The 24,740-nt window shown below is 44.1% G+C and overlaps 1 protein-coding gene across 3 annotated transcripts in view; it reads left to right on the forward strand.

The window, feature by feature from the left end:
* The first annotated feature begins 1,577 nt into the window (after nucleotides 1-1,577).
* Nucleotides 1,578-24,740, forward strand: part of FYB2 (FYN binding protein 2) — a 121,008-nt gene continuing 97,845 nt past the window's right edge. For all 3 annotated transcript variants that reach the window (XM_041772392.1, XM_041772393.1, XM_041772394.1), the window contains exon 1: nucleotides 1,578-1,720. In XM_041772392.1, the coding sequence (XP_041628326.1) occupies nucleotides 1,712-1,720 (9 nt within the window). In that variant the 5' untranslated portion in view covers nucleotides 1,578-1,711. The remainder of the gene's footprint in view (nucleotides 1,721-24,740) is intronic.

Here is a 24,740-nt window from a genome sequence, read left to right on the forward strand (position 1 = left end):
CTACTGAACTCTCTCTAAAACTAATGACGTACTATACATTAGCTAATTGAATTTAAATTTAAAAAAAGAGCAGAGGGAATTTGACAACCCCATTGTCAGCTGTTGTTGAGAGGGGTCTCCTTCTCTTGAGAGCTTCCTCCATCACATCACTTACAAATTTATACAAGACATCATTGCCTTGAACTGCAGTGAGAAAGGAGTTTACAATCTTTGGCCTGTGCCCTGTTACGCTTGGAGGAGTGGGCCTCCAATCTGATTGTGAGGGGAGCCCAGCGTGGATCAAACTAAGTCATGAAATCGATGCAGTGAGGTGTGCTGACCATTGATTTTTTAATTTAATGGCACATCATGGCTCAGAAAAGAATGGAAAGTAACAGCGTGATTGCACCCATAGTAAGAGTGATTATCATTTTGAAAAATTTTTATTTTAGTATGCGGGCATGCATGTATGTCTGTGTGCAGGGTCATGATGTAGAAGATATATCTTATTGCAGTCATTAATTATTAAAACAAACCTAAACAGCTTATTTAAAATCCAGATTCCCAGACCGTAGACTAGAACTGATTCATCTCTGCCTTGGGAACTTGGAACCTGTATTTTTAACAGATCCCCTGGCAGCTGTGATGATCAGCCAGGTATGAGAACCACCTGTTGGAGGGCAGGGGCACACAGCTGGGCTTTCCTCACCTGCCTCTACCTCCTCTTCCGGAACAGCGTCATGTTAGCTCACGCTGAGCCCTAACAAAGCAAGAGAAGTCACAGAGACCTGGCTTGAAGTAGCACGGGGGGCCTGCGCTGCCAGCCTCCAACCCCAGAACAGCACTGAGCTCTTAAGAACTGGAAAATGAGGTGGAACTGGAAAATCAGCACCAAGTGTCTGAAACACAAAAGCAAGAAAAGCCCCTCCTCCACCCCACCGCACCCCACTCCACCCACCAGAAAAACAGAACCATCTTACAGTCAGCCAGACCTAGGTTCAGGTCCTGAGTCTATGCGATCTGGGCAGGTTGATGGGACTTCTCTAGGCCTCCTCTGGACCATTTAGTGCTTCCCAAAGGTGTGGTAGGATCGGATATAATGTATTCACAGGCTTAGATAGTGTCAGCTCCCAAACAGTTGGTCTAGGACAGCAGCTCCCTTTCTGGCCCCCCACCCTACTGCTCTGCAAGCTTAGGGACGCCCTGTCCCCTTCGGGAGCCTTAGGTGAAGTAGCCATCTCAGGGGCGGGGTTGGGCCAAGGCTGTCATTAACGGAGATTGCATTGTCCAGCCCGAGCATTCTGTTCTAACAGGAGTCCTGCCACCCCATTCCTCAGCAGCTCCCCCGTGCCTTGGGCACAACGTGAACTCCTCTGGAGAGGGACTGTTGGAACAACCCCGGGGGAGAGCCACTTGCTGCCGCGAAGGGCTGGGTGGCTGGGTCCTAGGAGAGAGCGGACCCCTTCCCTGCTGCAGGTGCCTGGTGTCCTGCAAAGCGTGGCAGATGGAGGCTGGTCTGCACCCAGCCAGCCCTGGGAAAGCTCCAGCCCCAGGAGAGGGAGGAGCTGCTCCCCAGGTGGGGCAGGTGGGGGGCCCGGGCTCAGGTGTGTCTCGGGCTCTGGAACGTGAGTGCTCCCGGGCCAGTGCTGGCAAATTAAAGCTGGCTCTTGGCCCCAGGATACAGCTCTGGGAAGCTGCGTTTGTCTCCCAGACTCTGCCTCGGAGGAAGGCCATGGAAGGGGTAAGACATGTCAGTTTGGTTGCCAGGTTGCTCTGTGTTCTTTCTAGTGCCTGCCAGTAGCGTGGGAAAAGGCTGCCTCTGCCTCCTGGAGAGGAATAAACACGCATGGGGCTTGTGCCTGACAATTCACGCTGGTCTTGCTCTGTCGGGGGAGGTGGAATTGAAGGAGGGGATGCACGGTGTGCCCCATGCCACCTCTGGGGGTGAGGGAGCAAGAGGCTCTCGGGAAGGGTGGCATAAGGGGTCCTAGCTCTCACCGCCCCCCCGCCAGCTAAGTTTCTGACCTATTCCCTGCCCCCCCCCCCCCCCCCGCCCCAGCCTGGGTCTCATGCCTGTTGGCTTTTCTCTGTTTGTTTGCCCTTGTGGACTGTGTTGATCCCCCTGGTGATAAGCGGGCTTCCTGGTCAGAGGGCAGGGCTGCCTGGTGCTCTTCTGTAGCTTGTGGCTTTAGTGTGGGCTCTGCTCCTTATTAGCTGTGTGGCCTGGATCAAGTGAGTTCATCCCCCTGCACCCCACTGGGTTCCTTGCTCATGAAATGGGACTACTGTTACAGTACGCAGTTCTGAGATTTTTGGAGGTGCTTATAAAGATAGAGATGACCCGTGGGCAAGTGCCCAGCACACACCTGGCAGACTTGCCTTCCTGCGTGGTAGCGTGCTGTTTGCGTGGATGCAGAGCCTCTCTGCTGAATGACGTCCTCTCTTTCCTTCTCCAATTCTCTATTTCCCTCCTTTTCCCTCTTCAAAGTTAATTTCTTTCCAAGGGGGACAGGGACATCTTCTGTTTCTATATGTTCTTTAGTACGCATTTGGAGTCAAGTCCTTTTCTCCCAATTTAAAACCAAACTTCTAGGAGGGAAGCCACATGATTCACAGGAGGGAGGACTCATTTTATCTGTCACCCAACAGAAAAAGCTTCCCTTTGTCCTGCCTCGGGCGTGAGATGTGTCTCTCTAACTGATTAGTCCAACTAGTGGAGTTTGGAAAAGAGTGAGCAAGGGCATATGGTACTCCATCTCCCTTCTGAATTCTCTCTCCCCCAACTCCTGGCCCAGCAACTTTTGAGAAGCTCCTCCGTGATGGAAAAATGTCAGGCTGAATAGATTTAGTGTAGTTGTAAAAAAAAAAAAAGAAAATGACTCACATATTGCCCTCTCTGATCTACCCAGGCAGAAGGGGCATCCATTGTTTGAGTCTATCTACAGGACATCACAGTGAGCTCGATGCCAATTGCTCCATTTTTGTTGTTACTGTTGTTTTTTTTAGAGGAGAGGAAACTAATGGTCAGAATGTCCCTTGCTCAGCATCTTACAGCTGGTTGGCAGCAGAGCTGGAGCAGGGATTGGTAAATAGCAAATATTAAGCACCAACTGTAAGCCAGGTATCACTAACAAGAATTACAACAGGAAAACAAACAGAATGTCAGGCAATTTAGAAAAAATATATATACGTGTGTATATATACAAAAGGGCATGTTACCTAATGTGGTTGTGCAACTTTTTCTGCTCATGCACAGGGAAAAGAATTAGCAATATGGGTCATTTCTCATTATGGAGGATTCTGTTCCATTTTTTTAAAAGTCAACAAAAAATATTCATCAGCTCAGCCTGTAGGTACTGAGCACCTGCAGTGTGCTGTCAGGGCCTGATTCAGGTGTTGCAGATGTAGCCGTGAGCCAGCAAAAATGCTACCTTTTTAAAACCTATTCTAGTGGAAGAAACAAACAAACAAATATATATATATTACACACTATGTATTACATATAAGATACACTGTATTATATACACTATTTAATACATTATATATAACAATACATTATATAACATGTACAGAATATATATAATATATATATTAGATCAAATGACAGTAATTACAATGTAGAAACACAAAGCAGGGAAGGGTTTAGGGATGTTGAGTCTATTGTAAAATAGACTTACAGCAGGTAAGTCTATTTTATTTTTAAAGATTTATTTATTTTAGAGAGAGTGTGCATGTGCACGCACTCGAGTGGGGGGAGGGGCAGGGGAGCTAGAATTTCCAGCAGACCCCCCACTGAGTGTGGATTCCCAATGTGGGGGCTCCATCTCACCACCCTGAGATCATGACCTGAAGTAAAATTGAGTCAGATGCTTAACCCACTGAGCTACCCAGGTGCCCCCAGGTAAGGCTATTTTTAAATGGGATAGTTTCAAGAGAGGCATCCACAGGTGACAGTTGAGCAGAAACTTGGAGGACTTCAGGGAGTTGGCCATGTGGATATCTTAGGTAGAAACATCCTACAGAGAGAGAACAGTAAATTCAAAGGCCCTGAGGCAGAAGCCTGTCTGTGTGTTCAGGAGTAGCAAAATGGTCCTGAATGGCTGATGTAGAGTGGTCAGATGATATAGGGCCCTGGAACATCATATTTTCCTGAGAGAGGGAGCTCCAGCTGAGTGTTGTGAGAGACATGATGGAATGATTCAGCTTACATGTTAAAAGGATCACCTGGCTATTGTTTCAAAAATAGATGACCGCGAGAATGAGAGCTGACTGGCTGACCTGTGAAGAGACGATTGCCCTCCTCCAACCAGGAGGGTGTGGTGACGCGGGCTAGGGTCCTAGCAGTGACTAGGGTCTAAGGTGACTAGAAATGCTCAGATTCTGGATACATCATAAAAGTAGAGTCAAAAGGATTTACTGATAGAGTGGATAAAAAAAGGGGGGGGGGGATGAGGAATCATCCATAACTCTTAGGTGCAAAGCCTGAGCACTTGGAAGAATCTGAGTGAGATGATTTAGGTTGGAACGTGTTTGCAAGATCAGTTCTACTTTTTCACAAAATTGTGGGCTATGGAGAAATGATTGTTTTAAGCTGCCCAGTGTGGGCGTGGTTTCTTCTGCATCAATAGCTCTCTGAACAGTTAGATATCCTTCACTGGTTTTGGTCATAAAAATGTATTCTTCTCCCCCAGACATAGAAAGCTCAAGAGAATTCTATAGGAATATATTTAATTATATAGTTGAAGCCCCTAGACGGAAAGGTTGAGCAACCCTTTTCTGAAGCCCCAGAGAAGTTATGCCTCAGTGTGTTCCCTCAGCCAGGTACGTTTGCACTTAGTCACGGGGTCTTGGCAAGAGAGAACCATAGCATTTTTAACTGGGAATGCTTCTCAGTTGGCATGCTTACAAAATAATCCTTGAGTTTTGATGAATGAGCCTTGGAGTTGTAGTTAAAAGGCCTGTACTGTTTACTTCTGCCTCTTAGGAGTCAAGTGATTTCAGCAAGCCATTGAATAATAAAATGTAGGAGTTGGGAGATTTCTTAAGACCAACTCCTTTAACAACTCTCATTTTAGTGATGGGGAAGCTTGGGGCCCCCAAGGAAAAGTGGCCACACACTTTGTAACTACTACTTCATTGCGCCATGTGTGTGGTGGGTGCTCCTGGACTGTTCTTATTAACTTCAAGGAGCCAGTCATAGATGCCATCTTGCTACTCAGTCTTGCAGGGGAGAATGTCAAGAAAACAGACAATTTGGGTATTAAATGAAAAGCAGAGTGATGAAGACATCTAGAAATTTTGATGGAAAGCGCTGAGAATGGGTGCCTAACCTGGGTGGGGTTCATCCCAGGTTCACTAGAGAAATTGGTGAGAAATGGTGGGGGGAAAGAGAGACGGGAGATGGGAGGGGAAGGGGCAATGAGGAGAGGGAGTGGGGGTGATGGGGAGCCACCGAGATGGGGAACCACAGAGACAGAACACAGCCAGAATCAAACTCCCAAGAGGGCCAGATATTGAAAGACTGAATAGCATAGGCACTTTATCCTATTGGCCAAGAGTGCCACGGAAGGCCTTCACCTCCAAAATGGGAAGAGTGAACTAAATGTCCCCCAGAGTCTTGTCATGCTCTGACATTCTGGGACTGCAGGACTTTTTCAAAGTCACAGGTGGCTTATTTTTGACAGAGCCGAGTCTGGAACCCAGGTTCTATAAAAAATAAGCCACCTATAAAATTGCTTAGCAAGCCCTCAAGAGCAATTTCGGAGGGTTTTGTTTTGGGGTTGCTTTGTTTTGTTGAATATTCTAATTTTTAATGAATAAGTCACAAGATGGGATACATGTTTTAAAAAAAAAAAAAAAGTGGATGGCCCATGGAGGAGGCTGGCTCTGGAAAAGGCCGTCTGCTATTAAGAGCTTGTTCCTAGGAGAGCAGTGTGCTCTGGGGATTAAGATCAGATTGCCCAGGTGAGGTTTCACGTGAGTTCCAGAAGAATCTCTGAGCAAGGGAATAGGGATGCTCACTCAGTTATTCACAGTTCTGAAAGCCTGGCCACAACCCTCCTGTCCATGCAAAAAAAACACTGCTGCCGAGTCCTCTTGAGCCGAGTTGAGTTCCTGGTAGTGAGATGTTAAGCAACTTGCACATGGCAGGGCTGATGTTGTGCCAGCTGGTGTTATCCAAATGGCACAGACCCCAGAACTTCATGACCTTCTCAGTGAGTCCATTCTTCCCTGCTCCAAACTGTGTGCCTATATTTGTCTACTAGAGATGGTTCTAACGGGTGGATCTGGTCATGTCACTTTCCTGCGGGATCCTCTTCAGTGGTTCCCCATTTTCTGTGGGGTAGAGGCCAAGCCATATAGCCCGGCTTACATTGCCACCATGGTCCCACTCCACCTTCCCGGCCACACATCCCTTGTGCTCTGGTCTGGTATCTCCCTGTGCGCGTGCACACACACACGCTTCTTCCCAGATGCTAATTTCCACTCTAAGACTCCACTCAGCAGTCACCTTCCTGAGAAACCTGCCCTAACCTCTTGGTCACAAATGGTCTCTCCTCACCTTGCAAGAGCTCAGCCCTTTGAGCAGACCCAGCCCCGGGTCTGGACTAGGCGCTCCCTGGAGAGCAGGAACTAGGTTTCGCTCACGGAGGTAGCAGGGCCTGGCACCTGAAGCACAGACTCTGAGCAAGCAGCCTGACTGGTTTCTGTTTCTGGCTCCACCATTTACTAATTGTTCAGCCCTGAGCAAGTTACTTGATCTCTTTTGTGGCCCAGCTACGTCACTTGTAAAGGGACCTAATGGGATTTACTTCTTAGCCTTCAACTGGGGTTTAAATAAGTTAATATATATAAAGAGTTTGAAAGGCTCAAAAAGGCAGATAGTTCTACACACTAAAATAATAGTTCTTGTAATAATAAACTGCTATGTCTTGAATTGTGTCCCGCCTCCCAAATCCAGATGTTGAAGTCCTAAGCCCTAGTACTTCAGATGTGACCTTTGGAAATGGGGTCTTTATAGAGATAAGTTACAGTGAGGTTTGTGGCACAGGCCTAATCCAGTATGCCTGGCGTCCTCGTAAATAAGTGTGGTCATAGAGATCGACCCAGAGGGAAGACCATGTGAAGACAAGGGAGAAATCTACACAAGCCACAGAGAGGCCTGGGCAAGGCCTTCCCCGCAGCCTGCAGCGGGAGCCAGCCCTGACCACACCTGGATCTCGGCCTCCTGTCTCCAAAATTATGAAGCAATCAATTTCTGTCATTTCAGCCACACAGCCTGGTGCACCTTGTTAGGGCAGGCCCACCAAACTCCTACATGGAGCTTCTCAGCAAATTAACTGAGACTGAGAGCGGTTACTTGGTGACCTTCCCCACCAGTCTGGGAGGGGTTTTGTATCATGTTGTTCTTTTGACCTCTCTGAAAACAACAGCTGTGCTTACTAGCTCTTCAGAGAAGAAATCTGAGAAGTACTTATTACCACGCAGCATGGGAAATGGATGAGAGTGATCTGGGGACCGTGGCCACTATTCCTCCCTGATCACTGACTTGTGGATTTGGTTTTTCTCAACTGTAAAAATCTCAAATCTCAGATGCTGGGGGTTATTTTTAAAGATTAGCCCTCACATTCTCTTAGGACACACCACGTACAAAGAAGTTACAAATAATGTGCTTCAGAAACCATAATCAAGCAATCTTTGGATCCTAATATTAGAAAAAATCCAAGTTTTGCTTACTGTGGTTCACTATTACTGTTAATACTCTTTTCATCTCCATTTCGTAGATGAGATAGAATCAGGAATCAAACTCCTGTTTCACTCCAGAGACCCTATTCTTAACCTGATTCCATTTTGTCATGACCACAGTGAGAGGGATATTGGACAAAAGTTTAAAAAAATTTTATAAAGATTTATTACTTATTTTAGAGAGAGCAGGAAAGGGGCAGAGAGAGGAAAGGAGAGAATCTCGAGCAGATTCCACACTGAGGGTAGAACGTGACACGGGGCTCATACCATTGTAAATAAAATCCTGTAAAAATATTCGTAGTTTTTGAGATCATCAAAATTTCCCAAGCCAGGATTCAAGCAGAGAGGACCTGAACATTCAAACCACTTTCAGCGTCCCACCTCCCCACCACCTTTGCGAACCAGCCAATAGCTCATTTCAAAGATCAGTGTGTGATCTTAAGAAAATCATAGTTAAGAGAGGTTGTTGAGCAATTTGGGGTCCATCTATAAAAAAAGAGTAGGATTATTTAAACTTTTAAAGGATCAACCACCGATCCAATCAAGCCATCTCCCACCGATCTTCTGGTTTCCCACTGTGCTGCTTCTGAGCACAAGCACGGGAGCTGTGCCTCCAGGTTGTGGTATGCAGGAGAGCCCACTGAATAGGGAGCCTGCGGACCTCTGCCTGAATTTAGTGCCTACCACTTATGCCTGTATGCCCTTAGGCAAATATTTCATCTCTCAGGGCCTCAGTCTCACTTGCCCACAAGGATTTAATGAATGAGATGACCTACTGAGAACAGCACCTAGCATCAAACATGTCCTTGCAATCTTGGTCCAACCTGCTAGTCCCTTGTGGGCTGGGAGGGGCAGACCTTAGGGAAAATTTGGGATGCTTCTGCCTTGTTCTGATCTCTATGTAGTGAGCAAGGGACCTCATCCCTTGTTCTGTTATTCTCAAAAACAAATGAATTACCAGATGTGCTCACCAGCTCTGCTTTTAATTCCTCTTGGAGTCCACCACAGCACCTTGCTTAGCAACTACTTTGTTGAACTCGTGTCCCCAAAAGTAGGAAAGAGAATATCAGTGAAGGACCTGACTAGATGTATTATTTCATTTAAATCTCACAAATCATGTGAGATTATCCACATTTTAGAGGAAGAAACAAGTTCTTTAGGGTTGCATGATTTCATCACTATTATTAACATTAGCAGCTGAAGTTAAATATGTTAGGCACGATTCTAAGTGCTTTATGTATGTTAACTCATGGGAGCTCTAGAGTAAGTGCTGCCGTTGAGAGACCCAGAGAGGTTGTGTAACTTGCTGAAGGACTTACAGCCAGTAGGCGATGGCCCTGGGATTCAAACCAAGAGCTAGAGTTTTCAAGGACACTTTCTGCAAGAGTTCCTCTTCCCCCAGAAACTCCTGGGTTGTGGTATCATCCTGCCAAAAGTACAAAGTTACCTGAAAAAGGAGAGGCACCTAACACACCAAAGCCATGAAACCTAAGAACACAATTTGCCTCTAAGTTTCTGCTTGGGAAAATAAAACAACACACAGCTAGAACTAAACAGTCGAAACAGTCTTGCTGTCCCTCACACCTCTCTTGCAGAAAGACCTCCCTTCACGGCATGCATTCACAATGAAAACTGGTGAGAACTCTCTAAGCAGAAAAGCAGAACCTGGCAACACCCTTCATCTAAAAGGTTGAAGTGTAGCTACAACTGTTAGAATGCTTCCTAATTAATGCCTTAAACTATCCACAGGTGAAGGCGTTCATCCTTACCTTGGGGTGTACACCTCCCATATCTTCTTTTTTTAATTTAAACTCAATTTGCCAACATATAGTGTAACACCCAGGGCTCATCTCATCAAATGCCCTATATCTTTATTAGTGCTCAGGAGGTACTTACTGGCCTTTAACTCCAAGAAACTGATATAAGAAAACATGCAAATTCTAGACTCTATTGGGAACGTTTGCCATAAAATCCTGTGTTCCTTTCCAACCCAGGAAATGCAGGGTGGCCCTGGGGGCTGTGTGGGCTGAGAAGGAACCTCACTTATTACCCTCCCATGCCATCAGCACTGGGTGAGTGAGGGCCATATCCACCCAGAGGAAGCTGGGTCGGACACATTAGGCTCATGGGCAGGGGTTCCATAATTCCAAGTGTAGGCTCCACCCCTCGGGACATTGACCATCAAGTTTCCTCCCGGAAACAGAGTGATGATACCTGGGTATATCTTAAGATTGTTCAAAGATTTAAATAAAATGCCTTTCTCTCATTCAGTTCTCTTACACAGACAGGTAGACTGTTTCGAGAACCAATCTGGGCCCTGGCAGTATGTCTGTGTGACTTTGGGCAAGTCTTCAGAATCTTCATCTGTAAAATGTTGCATTAAACCAGGGAGTCCTCAATCACCATTCTGAGTGCTGACATTGAAAAATGTTATGCCTGATATCATAGGAGATATCTGGCTCATGGGGAGGTCCAGAGGATTAGTGATGCCTTTTTTATTTATTGGTAAACCCTCAGTTTTACTCCAAGTAGAATTGAAATAACTCATGGCTTAGTTGTCTCCATGTTTCTTTATGCTTCTCTGGCTAGTGAATTCAAAATGTAGTATGATAGTACTGAGTGTCTAATAGCCTCAAATCAGACATTTCGTTCAAATTCTGGCTCTGTGACTTTCAAGTCACTGGATACAGAGCCCTGAGTAAGCTTAAGGAGAACTCCTCCAGCTGGGCATGTAGTGTGTACGTGTGTGTGCGTGTATGTGCACACACACACACACACATACGTGCATGAGAGAGACCTTTAGGTTAAATCATTGATATTTAGGTATTGCTTGGTTATAACAAAATCTAACCTATCCTGACCAATGTATACCCCCAAAGTGTTCTTTACAGAACATGTGTGTGAGTTTCCTATTGCTGCTGTAAGCAATTACCACAAAGCTGGTAGCTCAAAGCCCCACAAATTCATTCTTTTACAGTTCTGGTAGGTCAGGCGTCTCCAGCAGGTCTGCAGGGCTGTGTTCTCTGGAGGCTATAGGGAAGAATTGTTTTCCCTGCCTTTTTCAGTGTAGAAGCCACCCGCATTCACTGGTCTATGGCCCCTTCCTCCAGCTTCAAAGCCAGCAGCATAGCACCTTCTCTCTGACTTCTGCTTCCAACCTTATATCTTCTAATACTCTGACTTTTCCTTCCTTTCTCTTGTAAGGACCCTTATAATTCACCCACTTAGATGCTCCAGGATAATCTTCCCATGTTGACAGCTTTAACTGCATCATATTTCCAGATCCTCTTTTACAATGCAAGGTAATCTATCTACAGGTTCTGAGAATGAGGGTGTGGACATCTTTGGGAGGAGGCATTATTTTAGCCTCCCATAGTCCTAGACTATTTTGACCATTATGCACCTCAGAACAGTCTTATGTTTCAGAGCATGTGCCACATTGTTTTTTAAAAAAAAGTGCTTAAATATCTATTAATTTCTCCCACTCTGGATCATAAATTCCATAGAAAGAGACCATGCCTATTTCTTAGTCGCTATTCTATCTCCTTATGGCTTAAATGGTTAGTGACAATGATGACAATGGATAACATTTTGGGGGCTAGGCACAGTGCTTAGCTCTTCCTATGAATAATGTACTGTAATCTACACAACAGTCTGGCAAGAATATGGAATAATACTGTTCCTGTTTTCAGATGGAGAGATTAAATCTAAGCGGATTTAAGGAACTAGCCCCCAGACCACCTGACTACTATGTGATCAGTCCAGTAACCAAATCCAAGCCTGTTTGATCCCAGACATCATTCAGTTAACAAGCAATGTACCAAAGGCCTAGGAAATAAAACCTAATTTAGACCTCCCTCAGATTGCTCGGAGTTCGATAGGAAAGATGTACAAAAATATTATAATACAGTGTGACAATTATAATGTAATATGGGCCATGCCATATGTTCAAGTTACCAAGTGAGCAGAGAGGAAGAATGTTTTAAGAATGTTTTCACTCAACTTGGGTGAGTCAGAGAAGATTTCCCAAGAGAGATAATTTTTTTCCAGTTTTAAAAGATGAAAAGTGCTCACCAAGCAATAGACCATGGAGATAGAAAGACATTCCAGGCATATATAATAGTATATGTGAAGGAACCTAAGCCAGAAACAGCATGGCATGTCTGGGGACAAAGAGAAATATGGAGAATCTTGTGCCTCTACTGAGGATTGCATGCTCCACACCGCCCTGGACAGTACAGGGTGAAGAGCCGCTGGTGGTGACAGCAGGAAAGACACATTGGGGGCTGAGTTAACTGAGCCTTCTCCTCACATTGCTCATAAGCCAGTGGATAATGTGGTTAGAGAATTGCTTAGTCTCAAAGTTTGAGATAAAGTTTCACAGAATCGTTTTAATAAGCCCTGCTTTAAATAAGCCCTGCTTTAAACCATTCCCTTCTTTTCTCCCTGAGGTCCCATGAGGTTTATTCAGCCCTTCATTAATTTAGTAGGTATTTTTTGAGTACCCTGCATGTGGTAGATGCTGTGTTAGATACATAAATCCCAATTCCTTCTCTTTGGTAAGCCAATTCCAAGGGTTAACTGAGCTTTCCATCTGGAAAACTCTTTTTGTGTCAGCTGTACAGCATTTATACATACTTATAGATTATGTCTTCAATCTGTGTTGGATTCTGTTTATTTTTTATTCAAATTATTGTCATATTTCACTCTAATAACCTTATGAGGTAGACAGGACAAATACAATTATTTATATTTTAAGTATTACGAAAAAGATTGGGATTTTATATCTTCAATTCATCAAGAATTTTAGCTAATTTTCTCAGGTCATGATAAGTTCTGCAAGAAATAATTTCTATACATTTGGATAAGATTGTAGTTCATGAATTTCACATATGTATGTTTATTTGGTTAACCTGAATTTGTTAACTGTTTCCTCTGACAGGTAAGAAGCTACTCAGGTATTTCTAATCCTTACTAAAGACTCTCAAAACCAGAAGGTATCCCATTCTACTGATGAGCAAATTGAGGCTCTAAGAAGCTGGGTGACATCTTCAAGATCATAGAGTGACCTAGCAGATACTCAAATCTGAGCTGATTCCAGTATTATTTCTATTTTCACTTTAGCTTTAGTGAGTCAAAAGCTTACACATTCTTCTCGGGGACTCAAGGTTACACATCTTCCAAATCAGAAAGCTAGAGAACCTCTTCATTTTTCTTTCTTCTCTCAAAGCTAAAAAATTGCCTATGATTTTTTTTTTTCTTTTAGCCAGAGTCTTCCAATATAACAGCCTTAGTATTTCTTCTTGACATTCAGAGAAAAGTCTCATTTAATGTGCCACAAAGCATCCATTCTCATCAGTAGAGCCTGACTCAATCTGCTCTTCAAGTATGTTGGCTGTTTACCACAAGGTAGTATCTCTGAGCTAAGTAACAAAGTCTGACCCAGCACCTATAAGATCAATTCAAGACCAGATTCATCTAGTTGCCTTTGTCATTTTTTTTCCTTGCTGGGGTCCCCTGGTATTTTCCTTATTTAGCTGACAGTAAGCTAAGAGAATCCTTCAGGAGTGAGTGCAAAAATGGGCGAATGGATTGAGTTAAAAGGAAAGCAGAACCAAATGCTTGAAGGGGAGTCCTGTGTTGCTGTCCATTGTTCTGAACTAGCCTTGTTGGCTTGGCTGGGGTACAAGGTGGGAAAATAGAGTGGGCAATGAGGGAGAGAGTCCTTTCACAAAATGAGTAGGACCAAGCAGTAGACCAGAATGTAAGCTCTGAGAAAATCTATGGATACTGCGTGTCCGAGGAAGAGGGAGGCCAACATGTAAGCATTTTTATTACTAGAAACTAAAATGGCCACCCATCAGAACAGATACAATTTTCCTACCTGAACCCATCAGGCCAACTAACCCTGTGCAAATTTATTTCTCAAGTGTGTGTTCCCTGCCCTGTCACAGATAATCATTTCATCATAGTCCAAATCACCATGATAATCATGATCATCCATATCATTCTCCCTGTCCTCCTCCTCCTCATCATCATCTGTCTCACTATCCATATCCCAACTCTCTTCCTCAAAATACCATTACTGTGGGCCTCCTTTGTGCCAGGCATTGCACTGGTGATGATGCCCTTGGCAGTCCTAGAATGTGAATAGTTGTGTGCCCATTCTATTCATCAGGAAATAGGGAACAGCGAACTGAAATAGCTTTGTCAAGGAGACAGAGCCCGAATTCCTAGAGCTAGGATTCCAATCTAAGACTTTTCAATCCCAGAGCCCATGTTCTTAATCCTATTGCTGTACTTGGAGTAACAGTGTAACAAACTCGCAGTTGAGAGAAATGCAGGACTTCTTAGAGCACAGGGGGATCGCCACCTCTTGCTCCATACCTGAGGGAAGGCTTCCTCAAGGAGCTGCAGCTGAGCTAAGCAAGATGAACATTTTTGAGACAAGCAAAAGGGAGGAAAGCACTCAAGGCAGTGGGTGAAATGTGTGCAAAGGCATGGAGGGAGGCATTTCTCCAACAAATAGTAAGTACTGTCTCCTCTGCTCCGGGCACTATGTTAGGAAACCCAAGGATGAACAGGTAACAGAAGAGTGCATCCAGTGCAGGGCATGAACTAGGGGAGATAAGAATGGAAGCTTCCAGAACCATCAGTACTTAGAGGGGACCATGAGAGGAAAATAAACTGTTAATAATATACCTGTAGTATGCTTTAGGTCGCACCTTCACATGCCTAGATCGTGAGCTAGCATCATAGGCACTCAACTAGTTATTGAATGAATAATGTCTGTTGACCTTTAAAGCAGTGCATTTGCTTGTACGTGCCACTAGGACAGAGAACGCTTATTTGCCACTGTCACCCCTTCTATCTGCAGTGGGCCCCTGAGTCCCACCAGTCCAGGAGAAGCTGTTCACGTGGCAGTGTGCATGAGTGGTCTGTGTGACTGCAATGTGGCTAGTGCCCCTGCAGGTGTGTGACATGGTGGAGCGGGTTCGGATCTCTTTTATTTATTTTTCATTTTTTTAATAAATTAATTTTTATTGGTGTTCAATTTACCAACATACAGAATAACACCCAGTGCTCATCCCGTCAAGTGTCCCCCTCAGTGCCTGTCACCCATTCCCCCCCACCCCCCACCCTCCTCCCCTTCCACCACCCCTAGTTCATTTCCCAGAGTTAGGAGTCTTTATGTTCTGTCTCCCTTCCTGATATTTCCCACACATTTCTTCTCCCTTCCTTTATATTCCCTTTCACTATTATTTATATTCGGATCTCTTTTAGAGGCTTCATATTTGTTGACTGAATAAGCTACTGAATGAAGAAGGCAGGAAGGATGGCTAGACTGAGATTACTGTGACCCAATCCCTTCCTCATGCAAAAAGCATCTGTTAACTCTCCTGTAAATCAGCATCCTCTCTTGCCGGGGTGAAGAGATCTACAGCACCTGCCTCAACTTGACACACATCTAGTGAGTGCAAGAGCCAAAGGTGGATCCCAGGCCTCTCCTGGTCAGTGCTTTCCTATCCCCGCACGCAGCTCTGTGACTTCCATCAGTTCACGGTTCCCTCTGAGAGGCTGAGGATGCTTCTTTCCTGGGACACAGGTGGGCTGCCAAAAGTGGCATCAGCCTTGCAAGGCTGGCAACCTCCCAAGGCGAAGGAGACTGGGAGCTAGTGCCCGGGCCTCTGTCAGGGACCGGGTGTGACTAATGCTGCTATGAAGCTCTCTCACGAGAGGCTCTGGCTTCTCCAGTTCTTTGATAAAGGAGATTCTGAGGTTTAGTGAGTGGATTAGCAGAATACATATTTAGAAAGCACAAAGACTGTTGAGCTTCAATTTTGGCTGAAGAAATTTTTGTTCCAGATTAAAAGGCCTTGTAGATGCTCTTCGGTTGCATTTTTTTGACTGTTTGAAGGCAACAGGTGAGGCTGTGGTGGTGTGTCAGAGCTGGGGGAGTGGGGTCAGAAGGTCAGGATGGCATTTTATTAGCTCTCCAATTGTAGGCAAGCGACTTGGCCATAGTGGAAGAGTAAACAAAATGTTCCCAATGTGGTACTGTAGAGCTTAAATTTTGGAATCAGACCTCATTTAAAAATCCAAATTTACCAATTAGTAACTATGCAACTTCAACTAGCAACAGTCACAACAGTAATGATAGTAGTAATATTTAGCCAGCATTTATGGAAAATATACTATGCATCAAGCACTGCGCTATACCTTAACATGGTTTGCCCAAATAAACAGGCAACAATGGTGTAAATACTGTTACTGTTGCCCTGTTATTAACTAGAGCTGAGGTGGTGAAGGTAAAGGTTCAGTCTCCTGCCTAAAAGTGGCAAGGCCATGATCTGAACACAGACTCCAGTCTACAGCATGGTTTGTAATCTATAAACTTAACTGCTCACTATCCAGGCCTCAGTTTTCTTACCTATAAAATGGGGGAGATTGTATAGGTCAGGTTTTTAGGATATTCTGAGCTTCTGTCTGGAAAGCACTGATTGCAGTGGTACAAGCTCAGTGAATGGGGTGGTTGGTGTGGTGGGGGGAGATTGACAGTCCCTGACTATGATGACACGGGCATGCCAGATCTCCGAGATGATGCCCATTACTGGTATTGGAGAAGGAAGGTACTGAACAGACAGACAGGAGACCAGACAGGCTGCATTTTCTCTTATTTAAAAAACAAAATGAGGGGTGCCTGGGTGGCTCACTTGGTTAATGTCTGACTCTTGACCTCAGCTCAGGTCTTGACCTCAGGGTCGTGAGTTCAAGCCCCACATTGGGTTCCAGGCTGGACGTGGAACCTACATTAAAAAACAAAACAAAACAAAACCCTCTAACACCTGTAAAATCTGTCCCAATTGCCTTTGGAATGGTGTCTTTGAATTCTTTGATTGTTTCTTCATGCAGCTGGGACTCTAACATGTAAAACAAACTCAAGAAATGATCATGTTGGCTAAGGAGTTTACATCATAAGCTGGAGGAGGTGAAGGCAGTAAAATGGCTCAAAGAAGTTCTTTAACCTTCACTTTTTAGGTTTCTGTAAATTGCACTTTAAGTAAAACTGTCATAAACCTCAAGGACACTGAGCGACTGTTCTGCAGGGGGCCTGAGAGGGCAGCGAGGAGGGCAGGAAGACCCTTCAGATAAGGACATTCTGTATTCAATTTTTCCAACTTGCTAGCAGCAGATTTGAGGGATGCCTCCTGGCTCTTACCCCAAATTGCAGTGCCAAAGGAGCCGAGGGAATGTGATAGGGAGGCTGGGAGCTGAGTAATTCGAAGACTGGCCTGTGCGCAGAGATCGACTGTTCTGACTTCAGGACTGTATCCCCAGTCTGCCAGCTACGTCCAGCTGGAGCCCTTTTGCTGGGAGTTGCACTTTGAACCTGGCATCTGAGAATGTATAACCCAATTTTTCCCCTGATACCCTCCTCACCCCCACCACAAAATAACAGTGTTAACCAGAAACCTTTTCATATCTTGAAGCAATCTGGAGCCCACTGAGTTGTTTTGTTTTTGAGGGGGGTCTTATGTGATGATTTTCTAGAAGGTGTTATGAACCTCATTTGTTCACCACCCTTTTCCTTTTTTCCCCTCTGTGCTTGAAGGATCAGTGTTTTGATTGAGGGCATTTGGAGGCTGCAGAATACTGATTTTTAATTCACCCTTTCCCCGTACAGTCTGTGAAGGTATTCTGAACCAGAAGATGCAAACATGTGTTGGTAAGTTTTTCACAGCTTGCAGGGCCTTTCAGGTGAACTCTGGCCCATTTCTCTCCCTCCCCATCTGACATTTTAACCGCAGACCCCACTCGGGAAACCCAGACTTGCCAAGCCCTCCCAGGCCTCCCGTGGTGCAAATGTCTCCTGTGTGTCATGTGTCCCAGCCTGTTCTCCACATCTGGCTTTCTCTGGCAGGATCCTTGTACTCCTTGTATTCTCTGAGCCTCGTTTGCTTCCCCCCTGCCAGCACCTGGTGCTGCCCTGTCACAGCCGTGACCATGGGGGCCTGTTACTGTCGGTTTCCTTGTCCATCTTTTCCATACAGACCCATCATGCCAAGGCCAGTGTCTGTCTTACTCATTTACGTGACCCATCGTATGCCTACAACGAATGATTATTGGATAAATTTGGGAATGGACGAAGGAAAACCTGTCCCTGGAGAAAAGGCATGCTACAGCAGAGTTCATTTCAATGTCACTGACCCTTGTCCTTGGTGCCACACCAAGCAGCTTGGGTGTCATGTTAGCCACCTGGATGAGGCCGGGTGGGATCATCTCTGCAGCTTCTCTGTAAACCGAAAATCACTCCAAAGTAAAAAGTTTTTTTTTTAAAACAACAACAATAACAGAAAACCAAAAAAAAAAAAAAAAAAAAAAAACCCTGCCCCAGGCCTTGGCATCAGGGCTGAGTTACCTAACCTTAGCTCAGGTACCTGTTAGCAATAGGAAATGTTAATGCAAAATGAACCAACATTTTTAAAATTTGAAAGTGAAAGGTAAAAAGTTGTATTTGAGCCCAAGTTAGGATAGGCCAGGATACAAAATCTTCACAAAGAAGGGAATTCTCCAGGACATTTGGTACAGGATTATATTGTTCTGTTTTTGTTTGTTTTTACATAAGTTACAAATCCTCCTGACCAGAGATTCCAGAAAGTTACACTTTATCTTCTGCTTTTAGTCTGTAAGGCTGTATGACTTTAATCTTCTGAGAATCGAGGAGGGGTTTTTTTCTTATCTGTATGTTTGGAATACTCCTATTTGGTTATTTATTTTTAACAAAGCAGATGTACAATGTGTGCTCAAGGCAGAAATAGAGCCCATGCTTTGAGGTTTTGCTGAGTCATTTTGACCTTGGTAAATGATAAAGTCTAGCGTCCCTAGGAGCAAGGCCCACAAACATGAAAAGTTAAAAATTTCCTTTACTTTAGCAGACCTAAGCAAACCTGACCCTTGATTTTGTACTGCTTTGCAGAGGTGCACCTAGGAAGCCCATTGTAAGGATGACAGTGATTGAAACGAAGTTTCAGAACATGTTGCTGTTCTGACAGGGCTTGGAACCATGCTAACACAATAAGATGTAGCATACTCAGAATTCAGGACACTGTTCATATTATTTCTTCTAGAATTCTTCCTAATTTTCTGCAATCCCTTCTATCGATAAGCGCATCCAATGCTTTCTAATCAGCTCAGTTCAATTAAAAAAATATTGTCATCTACATTCCATGTACCTAAGCATGGTGACAGACACGTGAATGGAAAAGAGTACAGTCTTGTCCACACTCCGAGGACGTCCCTATAAATGGGGTTCGGTGAAAGCAGACACATAGACAGTTAAACCAAGAGTGTTATGGAGCAGGGACCAGGTATTAGCCCAGCCTAAACACTGGAAAACTCCCCTCCTGGGAGGGACTGATAGCTCAGCTGAATCTCGGAATAAGTTTAGCTAGGCAAATAACTACAGAAAAGGCATCCAGGCAGAGGGAAGAGCATGTACAACTGCATGGGGGCAAGTCTAGTTGTACTGAAGGGGTGAACTAGAAGTGGCGGGAAATAAAGCTGGAGATGGAGGCAGGAAAATATCAGGGGGCCTAATATGTATGGCTACAGAATATATAATTTATCATCAAGATAATGGGAACCCATTGGAAGGTTTGAACAGAGGAGAATGTGATCCAACCTGCATTTTTAGATGCACCATTAGCATGGATTTCATGTGTAAGTCTCTTAAGATAGCCCTTTTAAAGAATGTTCCCTCTAGGTCATTACCCAAGAAATGCATTCGTTTTATTTTTAGTACTAGTTTGGCAACTACTTATTGAGTACTTACTAAGAGTAAAGCGTCATGCTTGAGCCCGTGAGCTCTACAAAGATAAGTACAATTTCCTACCTGCCTTCAAAGAGTTCAGACCCTTGGGAAAGATGGGACATCTACCTGAGTAATTGCAGTAGGACGTGGGAAGAAGTGAGAGGCAGGAGACTGCAAGAGATATGCAGATGAGATGCTAGAAGACATGTTCCCCAATCTATTCCTTGGACCAGGTGCTGAGCTGACCATACAGTAAGGACTCCAGAATATGGACTCCCCAGAGATTCTGCTTCAGGGGGCAGGCTCAGAAGTCCTCAGGACATTCCAGTGCACAGCCAGATCTAAGAACATTGCCAAACGAGGTCTGAGAAGAGAGACATTTCAGGCTATGGGGGATAGTAGGGAAGAAGTATTGAGGCCCAGGGATTTACTTGGTGGAGCCAGCAATCTTCTAGAAATGGGGTACCAGGAGGGGTAAGAGGGTGAGAGAAGAGATGGTGATCCAAGAGGAAGATCCTTGAAATTGATGTGCTAAAGATGGTCCAGTTATTGGTAATAATGGAGTTTAAGCTGTATGCATGCAGAGTGGTGGCTGAGTGGAAGATAAGACTGTCCAGAATGAAATCAGCCTCTTGGAAGGGTTATCTATATGGATTCTAAATTTTCTTATTGTCATGGGAATGGTACTGGAGGGAAAGTAGTAAGTCAGGTGCTAAAATCTTCAGTAAATGAAGGAGAATGGCCAGAAATATCAACGACAACTTCAATAAGGAGCAATGGGTTTAGTTCAGTACACTGTCAGTGGGAGCTGGAATCTGTGAGGAAGAAATGATGTGGAAGCAGCAGCGAGGAGCTAACTGAACACTTGCCCCACCTCCTGGCCCAGGAGTAGAGGAGTATAGGAGAAAAAAGACACACTTGAGAGAGCGTCAAGGAAAGCTGGGTCTTGAGGTATGAGTTTGAGTTAGAGCAATGAGGTGGCAAGTGTGTTCACAGAACAGGTGGAGGACGAGAGGGATTTTCTAACCACTGATTGAGTTGCAGAGAACCTCGTGGAAGTGTTGGGGATCCGCTGGGGACATTTAAAGAGATCTTTGGGAGATGGGGCCCTCTGTTAATGGACTAGCTTGGCTTTCAAATGACGACCGAGGTAAACAGAGATGTGAGGCCTAGTGGCTTTACGGAAACAGGAGTCATTACTTTAGTGCCCACTCATAAGAATTGGGACCTCTAGGCAGCTTTAATAGTGCTGCAGGGGTGTTGTGGTGAGCAGGGCTTGGTGGTTATTAAGACCATGCAGGACTTGGGCGCTTGGAGAGTCAGCAGTGGGCAGTGTCACCACTGGAGGAGGAGGGATTTTATGGGGAGCCTGGGGAGCTCTAGATCTCTCCTTTTTCACATGCAGTATGGAGGTTCCAACTAGAGGAGTAGCCGTCTTACCCAGAACTCACCTGCCAGGGGCCAGATACTTATGAGGCTTTGGACACACATAAGTGAAACTTGACAGCCCCAGGTGGGGGGCAGTATTAGCCCCATTTTACAGATGCAGAGAAATTCAGTAGCTTGCTCAAGGTCACACATCTAGCAGAGCTGGGACACTTGCCCATGTATAAACTGAAGGATGAAAAGTCCTAATCTGGCCTTATGGGTTAAATAGGGTGGGCAGTTATTGATTCTTACACCTTTATGATGGAAGCTTTTAACGTTTTTGTCCTGTGTCCATTCAGGGGGCGGGCAGGAGGATTCAAACAGCACTTCTCTGCTCTCTTGCTCCCACCCCTTCCTGGGGCCTTTGGAATTAATCACTGGTACCAGGAACATAGGCCGTTTGCCATCATTATAGCTCTTGTAGTAGTGAAGGTTGGATCGAAGCTCTTTTATTCATGAAGGATGACTCAGATGCTATTTTTAATCGACTTTTCTTTCTTTCCATCTTAGGAAGGGTTTGACAGCCATTACTGCCTCTTTTTCTGGGCTCATAATTTCTTAAATTCTGCTGCCTTTCTCTGTGCTTTGGATTTTGAGTCTGTGTTTTTCCTGAAGGCTCTTTTTTTTTTTTTTTTTAAATATTTTTTTTATTTTTATTTTTTTATTTATTTATGATAGTCACACAGAGAGAGTGAGAGAGGCAGAGACACAGGCAGAGGGAGAAGCAGGCTCCACGCACCGGGAGCCTGACGTGGGACTCGATCCCTGGTCTCCAGGATCGCGCCCTGGGCCAAAGGCAGGTGCCAAACCGCTGCGCCACCCAGGGATCCCCTGAAGGCTCTTATATTTGCTTATCAGGAGAAGAATGTGAAATGTGTGACAAACCATGGCCATGGATGCTGCCATTGTTCCTCCCTCCCCGAAGGCAATATTCAGCAATTTGCAGAAATTCAGAAATGAGTCACCTTTTCTTAAATCAAGAAATATGCACCAAAACAGGGTCTTCTCCTTTTGGAACTTATTTTATGTATATTTTTATGCCTACTTTCACTTCTTGAGTCACTAATTTATGAGCACTGGCAGTCTGTGTTCACTGCAGCTTACATGTGGTGTGAAGCATGCCATTGTAGATGGAAGCCCAGGGAGCTGTGACCCAGGAGAGGGTTACCAAGCAGAACACCAAGACAGGGAAACTCCAGAGAGGGTGGAGCAGCTGTCTGTACCATATTTTATAAACCAGGAGTGAGGATATGTGATTTGACACAGGACTGATTCTCATTTGCAGATCTATTTTGAAAGGGTACAGCACTAAATTATATTTTGTTTTCTGGTTCTGCATCTTTGCATCACTTTTAAATTACATTAAATCCGAACTACCTTGAAAATCCAAGATGCACAGTCACAAGTCCTATAACTTATTAAGATATTTTAAAAATCCCATTAGAGCAATACATTAGATCCAATGTTTTGCTCATCTCTATATAAATAACAAAATGTCTTAAAGAATGTTGTAAAGGCAAATGCAAATTGTTTCCTGGAATTATTATTTGTTAAAAAATATGATTAGAAAAAAAAATATGATTAGAGGTACACTTCTTATATAATTTCTAAAATTAGTGTGACATGTGAAATTGATCATGAAAAGTCAGTGAGATAACAAAAGAATTGTAAGTTAAATTTATAAATAAGACATATTAGCAGAATAGGTAAGATCAATGCTATAGTCAAATAGACTCAGATTCAAATTCCTAATTTCTAACTGTAAACTAGGGAAAGTTATTCAATCTCTACCTGTAAAATGAGGCAGTAACAATACCTACTCTGTAGGGTTATTGTAGAGATTATACATAAGAGTTGTTAATAAGGATGATAGGGATAGGAGGAAAAAACATAGTTATCAATTCTCTGAAACTGGCAAAGTATAAAGAGACTTCCTAGGAAGCTAGTATATAGCATTTATATTCTTCTGATCAAATATTAGCTTTTTCCTTAAAAAAAAAAAAGAAAAAATCTAAATCTACCAACAAATCTTTGGGTTTATGCAGTCCAAGATAGAGCATGGGTTCTGAACCCAGATTATGTGAGTTTGAATCTCAGCTTTGACAATTCTTTTTTTTTTTTTAAGATTTTATTTATTTATTCATGAGAGACACAGAGAGAGAGGCAGAGACAGGCAGAGGGAGAAGCAAGCTCCATGCAGGGAGCCTGACGTGGGACTCAATCCCAGGACTCTGGGATCACGCCCTGGGCTGAAGGCAGATGCCCAACCACTGAGCCACCCAGGGAATCCATCTTTGACGATTCTTGCTGTGACCTTGGACAGGTTGCTTAGCCTCACAATGCCTCAATATTCTGGTCTGTATCTTAGGAAAACACTGGGCTAGACATAAGGTTTAAATCAGTTAAATGAATAGAATATAGCCTGGCATGTAGCAACGTCATATAAAGTGTGTGTGAAATGGGCATAAATGCATACTTTTGTTATTACCATTTCTTAGATTTGTATAAAATAAATATTGAATGAGAGACATGTGTCTGATGGAGTCTTGTCCCCTAGTTGGGCTTAAATATATTCATGTAGATATAATAATACTGCATTTAAAGAACTGACATTCAGGGATCCCTGGGTGGCGCAGCGGTTTGGCGCCTGCCTTTGGCCCGGGGCGCGATCCTGGAGACCCGGGATCGAATCCCACATCAGGCTCCCGGTGCATGGAGCCTGCTTCTCCCTCTGCCTGTGTCTCTGCCTCTCTCTCTTTCTCTCTGTATGACTATCATAAATAAATAAAAAAAAATTAAAAAAAAAAAAAGAACTGACATTCAGGTTTATGACTACTTCACACTGGTCTCCCCATGTGTCTAAAATAGCAACGTCTTTGTTCTCCTGGCGGGTTGCTACCCCTTGGTCAATTTCCACATCAAAGAAATAAACTCTTTGTGTTTAGAGGACACCACTGCCTTTTATCCTAGGTTGTTCTCACAACATCTCTTGAGATTGTTTTGGCCTTTGCTTCCCAGATGAGGTATTCGAAGCACGCCCAGTCCAGATCAGATGTGCCAAGGCTATCTTCAGGGCTATTTTCAGGGTTGTCTTCTGGTATCACAGCAATTAAAGAATTTGTTTCTGTGTGCATTCTAAGCTGCACTTAGGGGAAAAAAAAAACAAAATTCTGTACAGTTACAGTTCATGAATTATATGAACCTGTGAATTTTTCTAAATGTTCATTTACCAGTTCATTCACCAAACACTTTGTAAGCCCTGGCACTAGTAATGGGGGTACCAAGATAAAGAAGACACTGTCCCTCCCTTGAAGGGCTGCTGAAAGACTTGTATGTCAAGGATTTACTCATTCACCACATTTTTACTGAGCACCCTCTATGGGCCAATATGCTTCCAGGCACTTGTGTTAAGTCAGTGAACCATCCCAACAAAGCACTTGTCCCCAAGGAGCTTACATCCTGATGGAGGGAGATAAGCAGTAGGTTGAGTGCTGATAGGTGATGGGAGGAAAAGCAAACCAGAATGTATTAGGCAGTGTTTTTTGCTGTAGATAACCAAATCTGTTGCTGCCAGTTTGAACAGAAAGGGGTTAATAATAGGTTATTTTAGGAATTTTCAGAAGGGCCAGGAATGAGCTGGTATGCTACAGGTAAGCGAGAAGTCTTGCATCCACATGGGATTATTCTGGTAGGAACACATTCCTGCTACTCCCCAATACACAGCACGGGAGCGTCTATGGTTGCTCCCCAGAGATCTGCTCTTCCATGACCTGCA

This window comes from Vulpes lagopus, chromosome 10, assembly GCF_018345385.1.
Source record: "Vulpes lagopus strain Blue_001 chromosome 10, ASM1834538v1, whole genome shotgun sequence".
NCBI lineage: Eukaryota > Metazoa > Chordata > Mammalia > Carnivora > Canidae > Vulpes > Vulpes lagopus.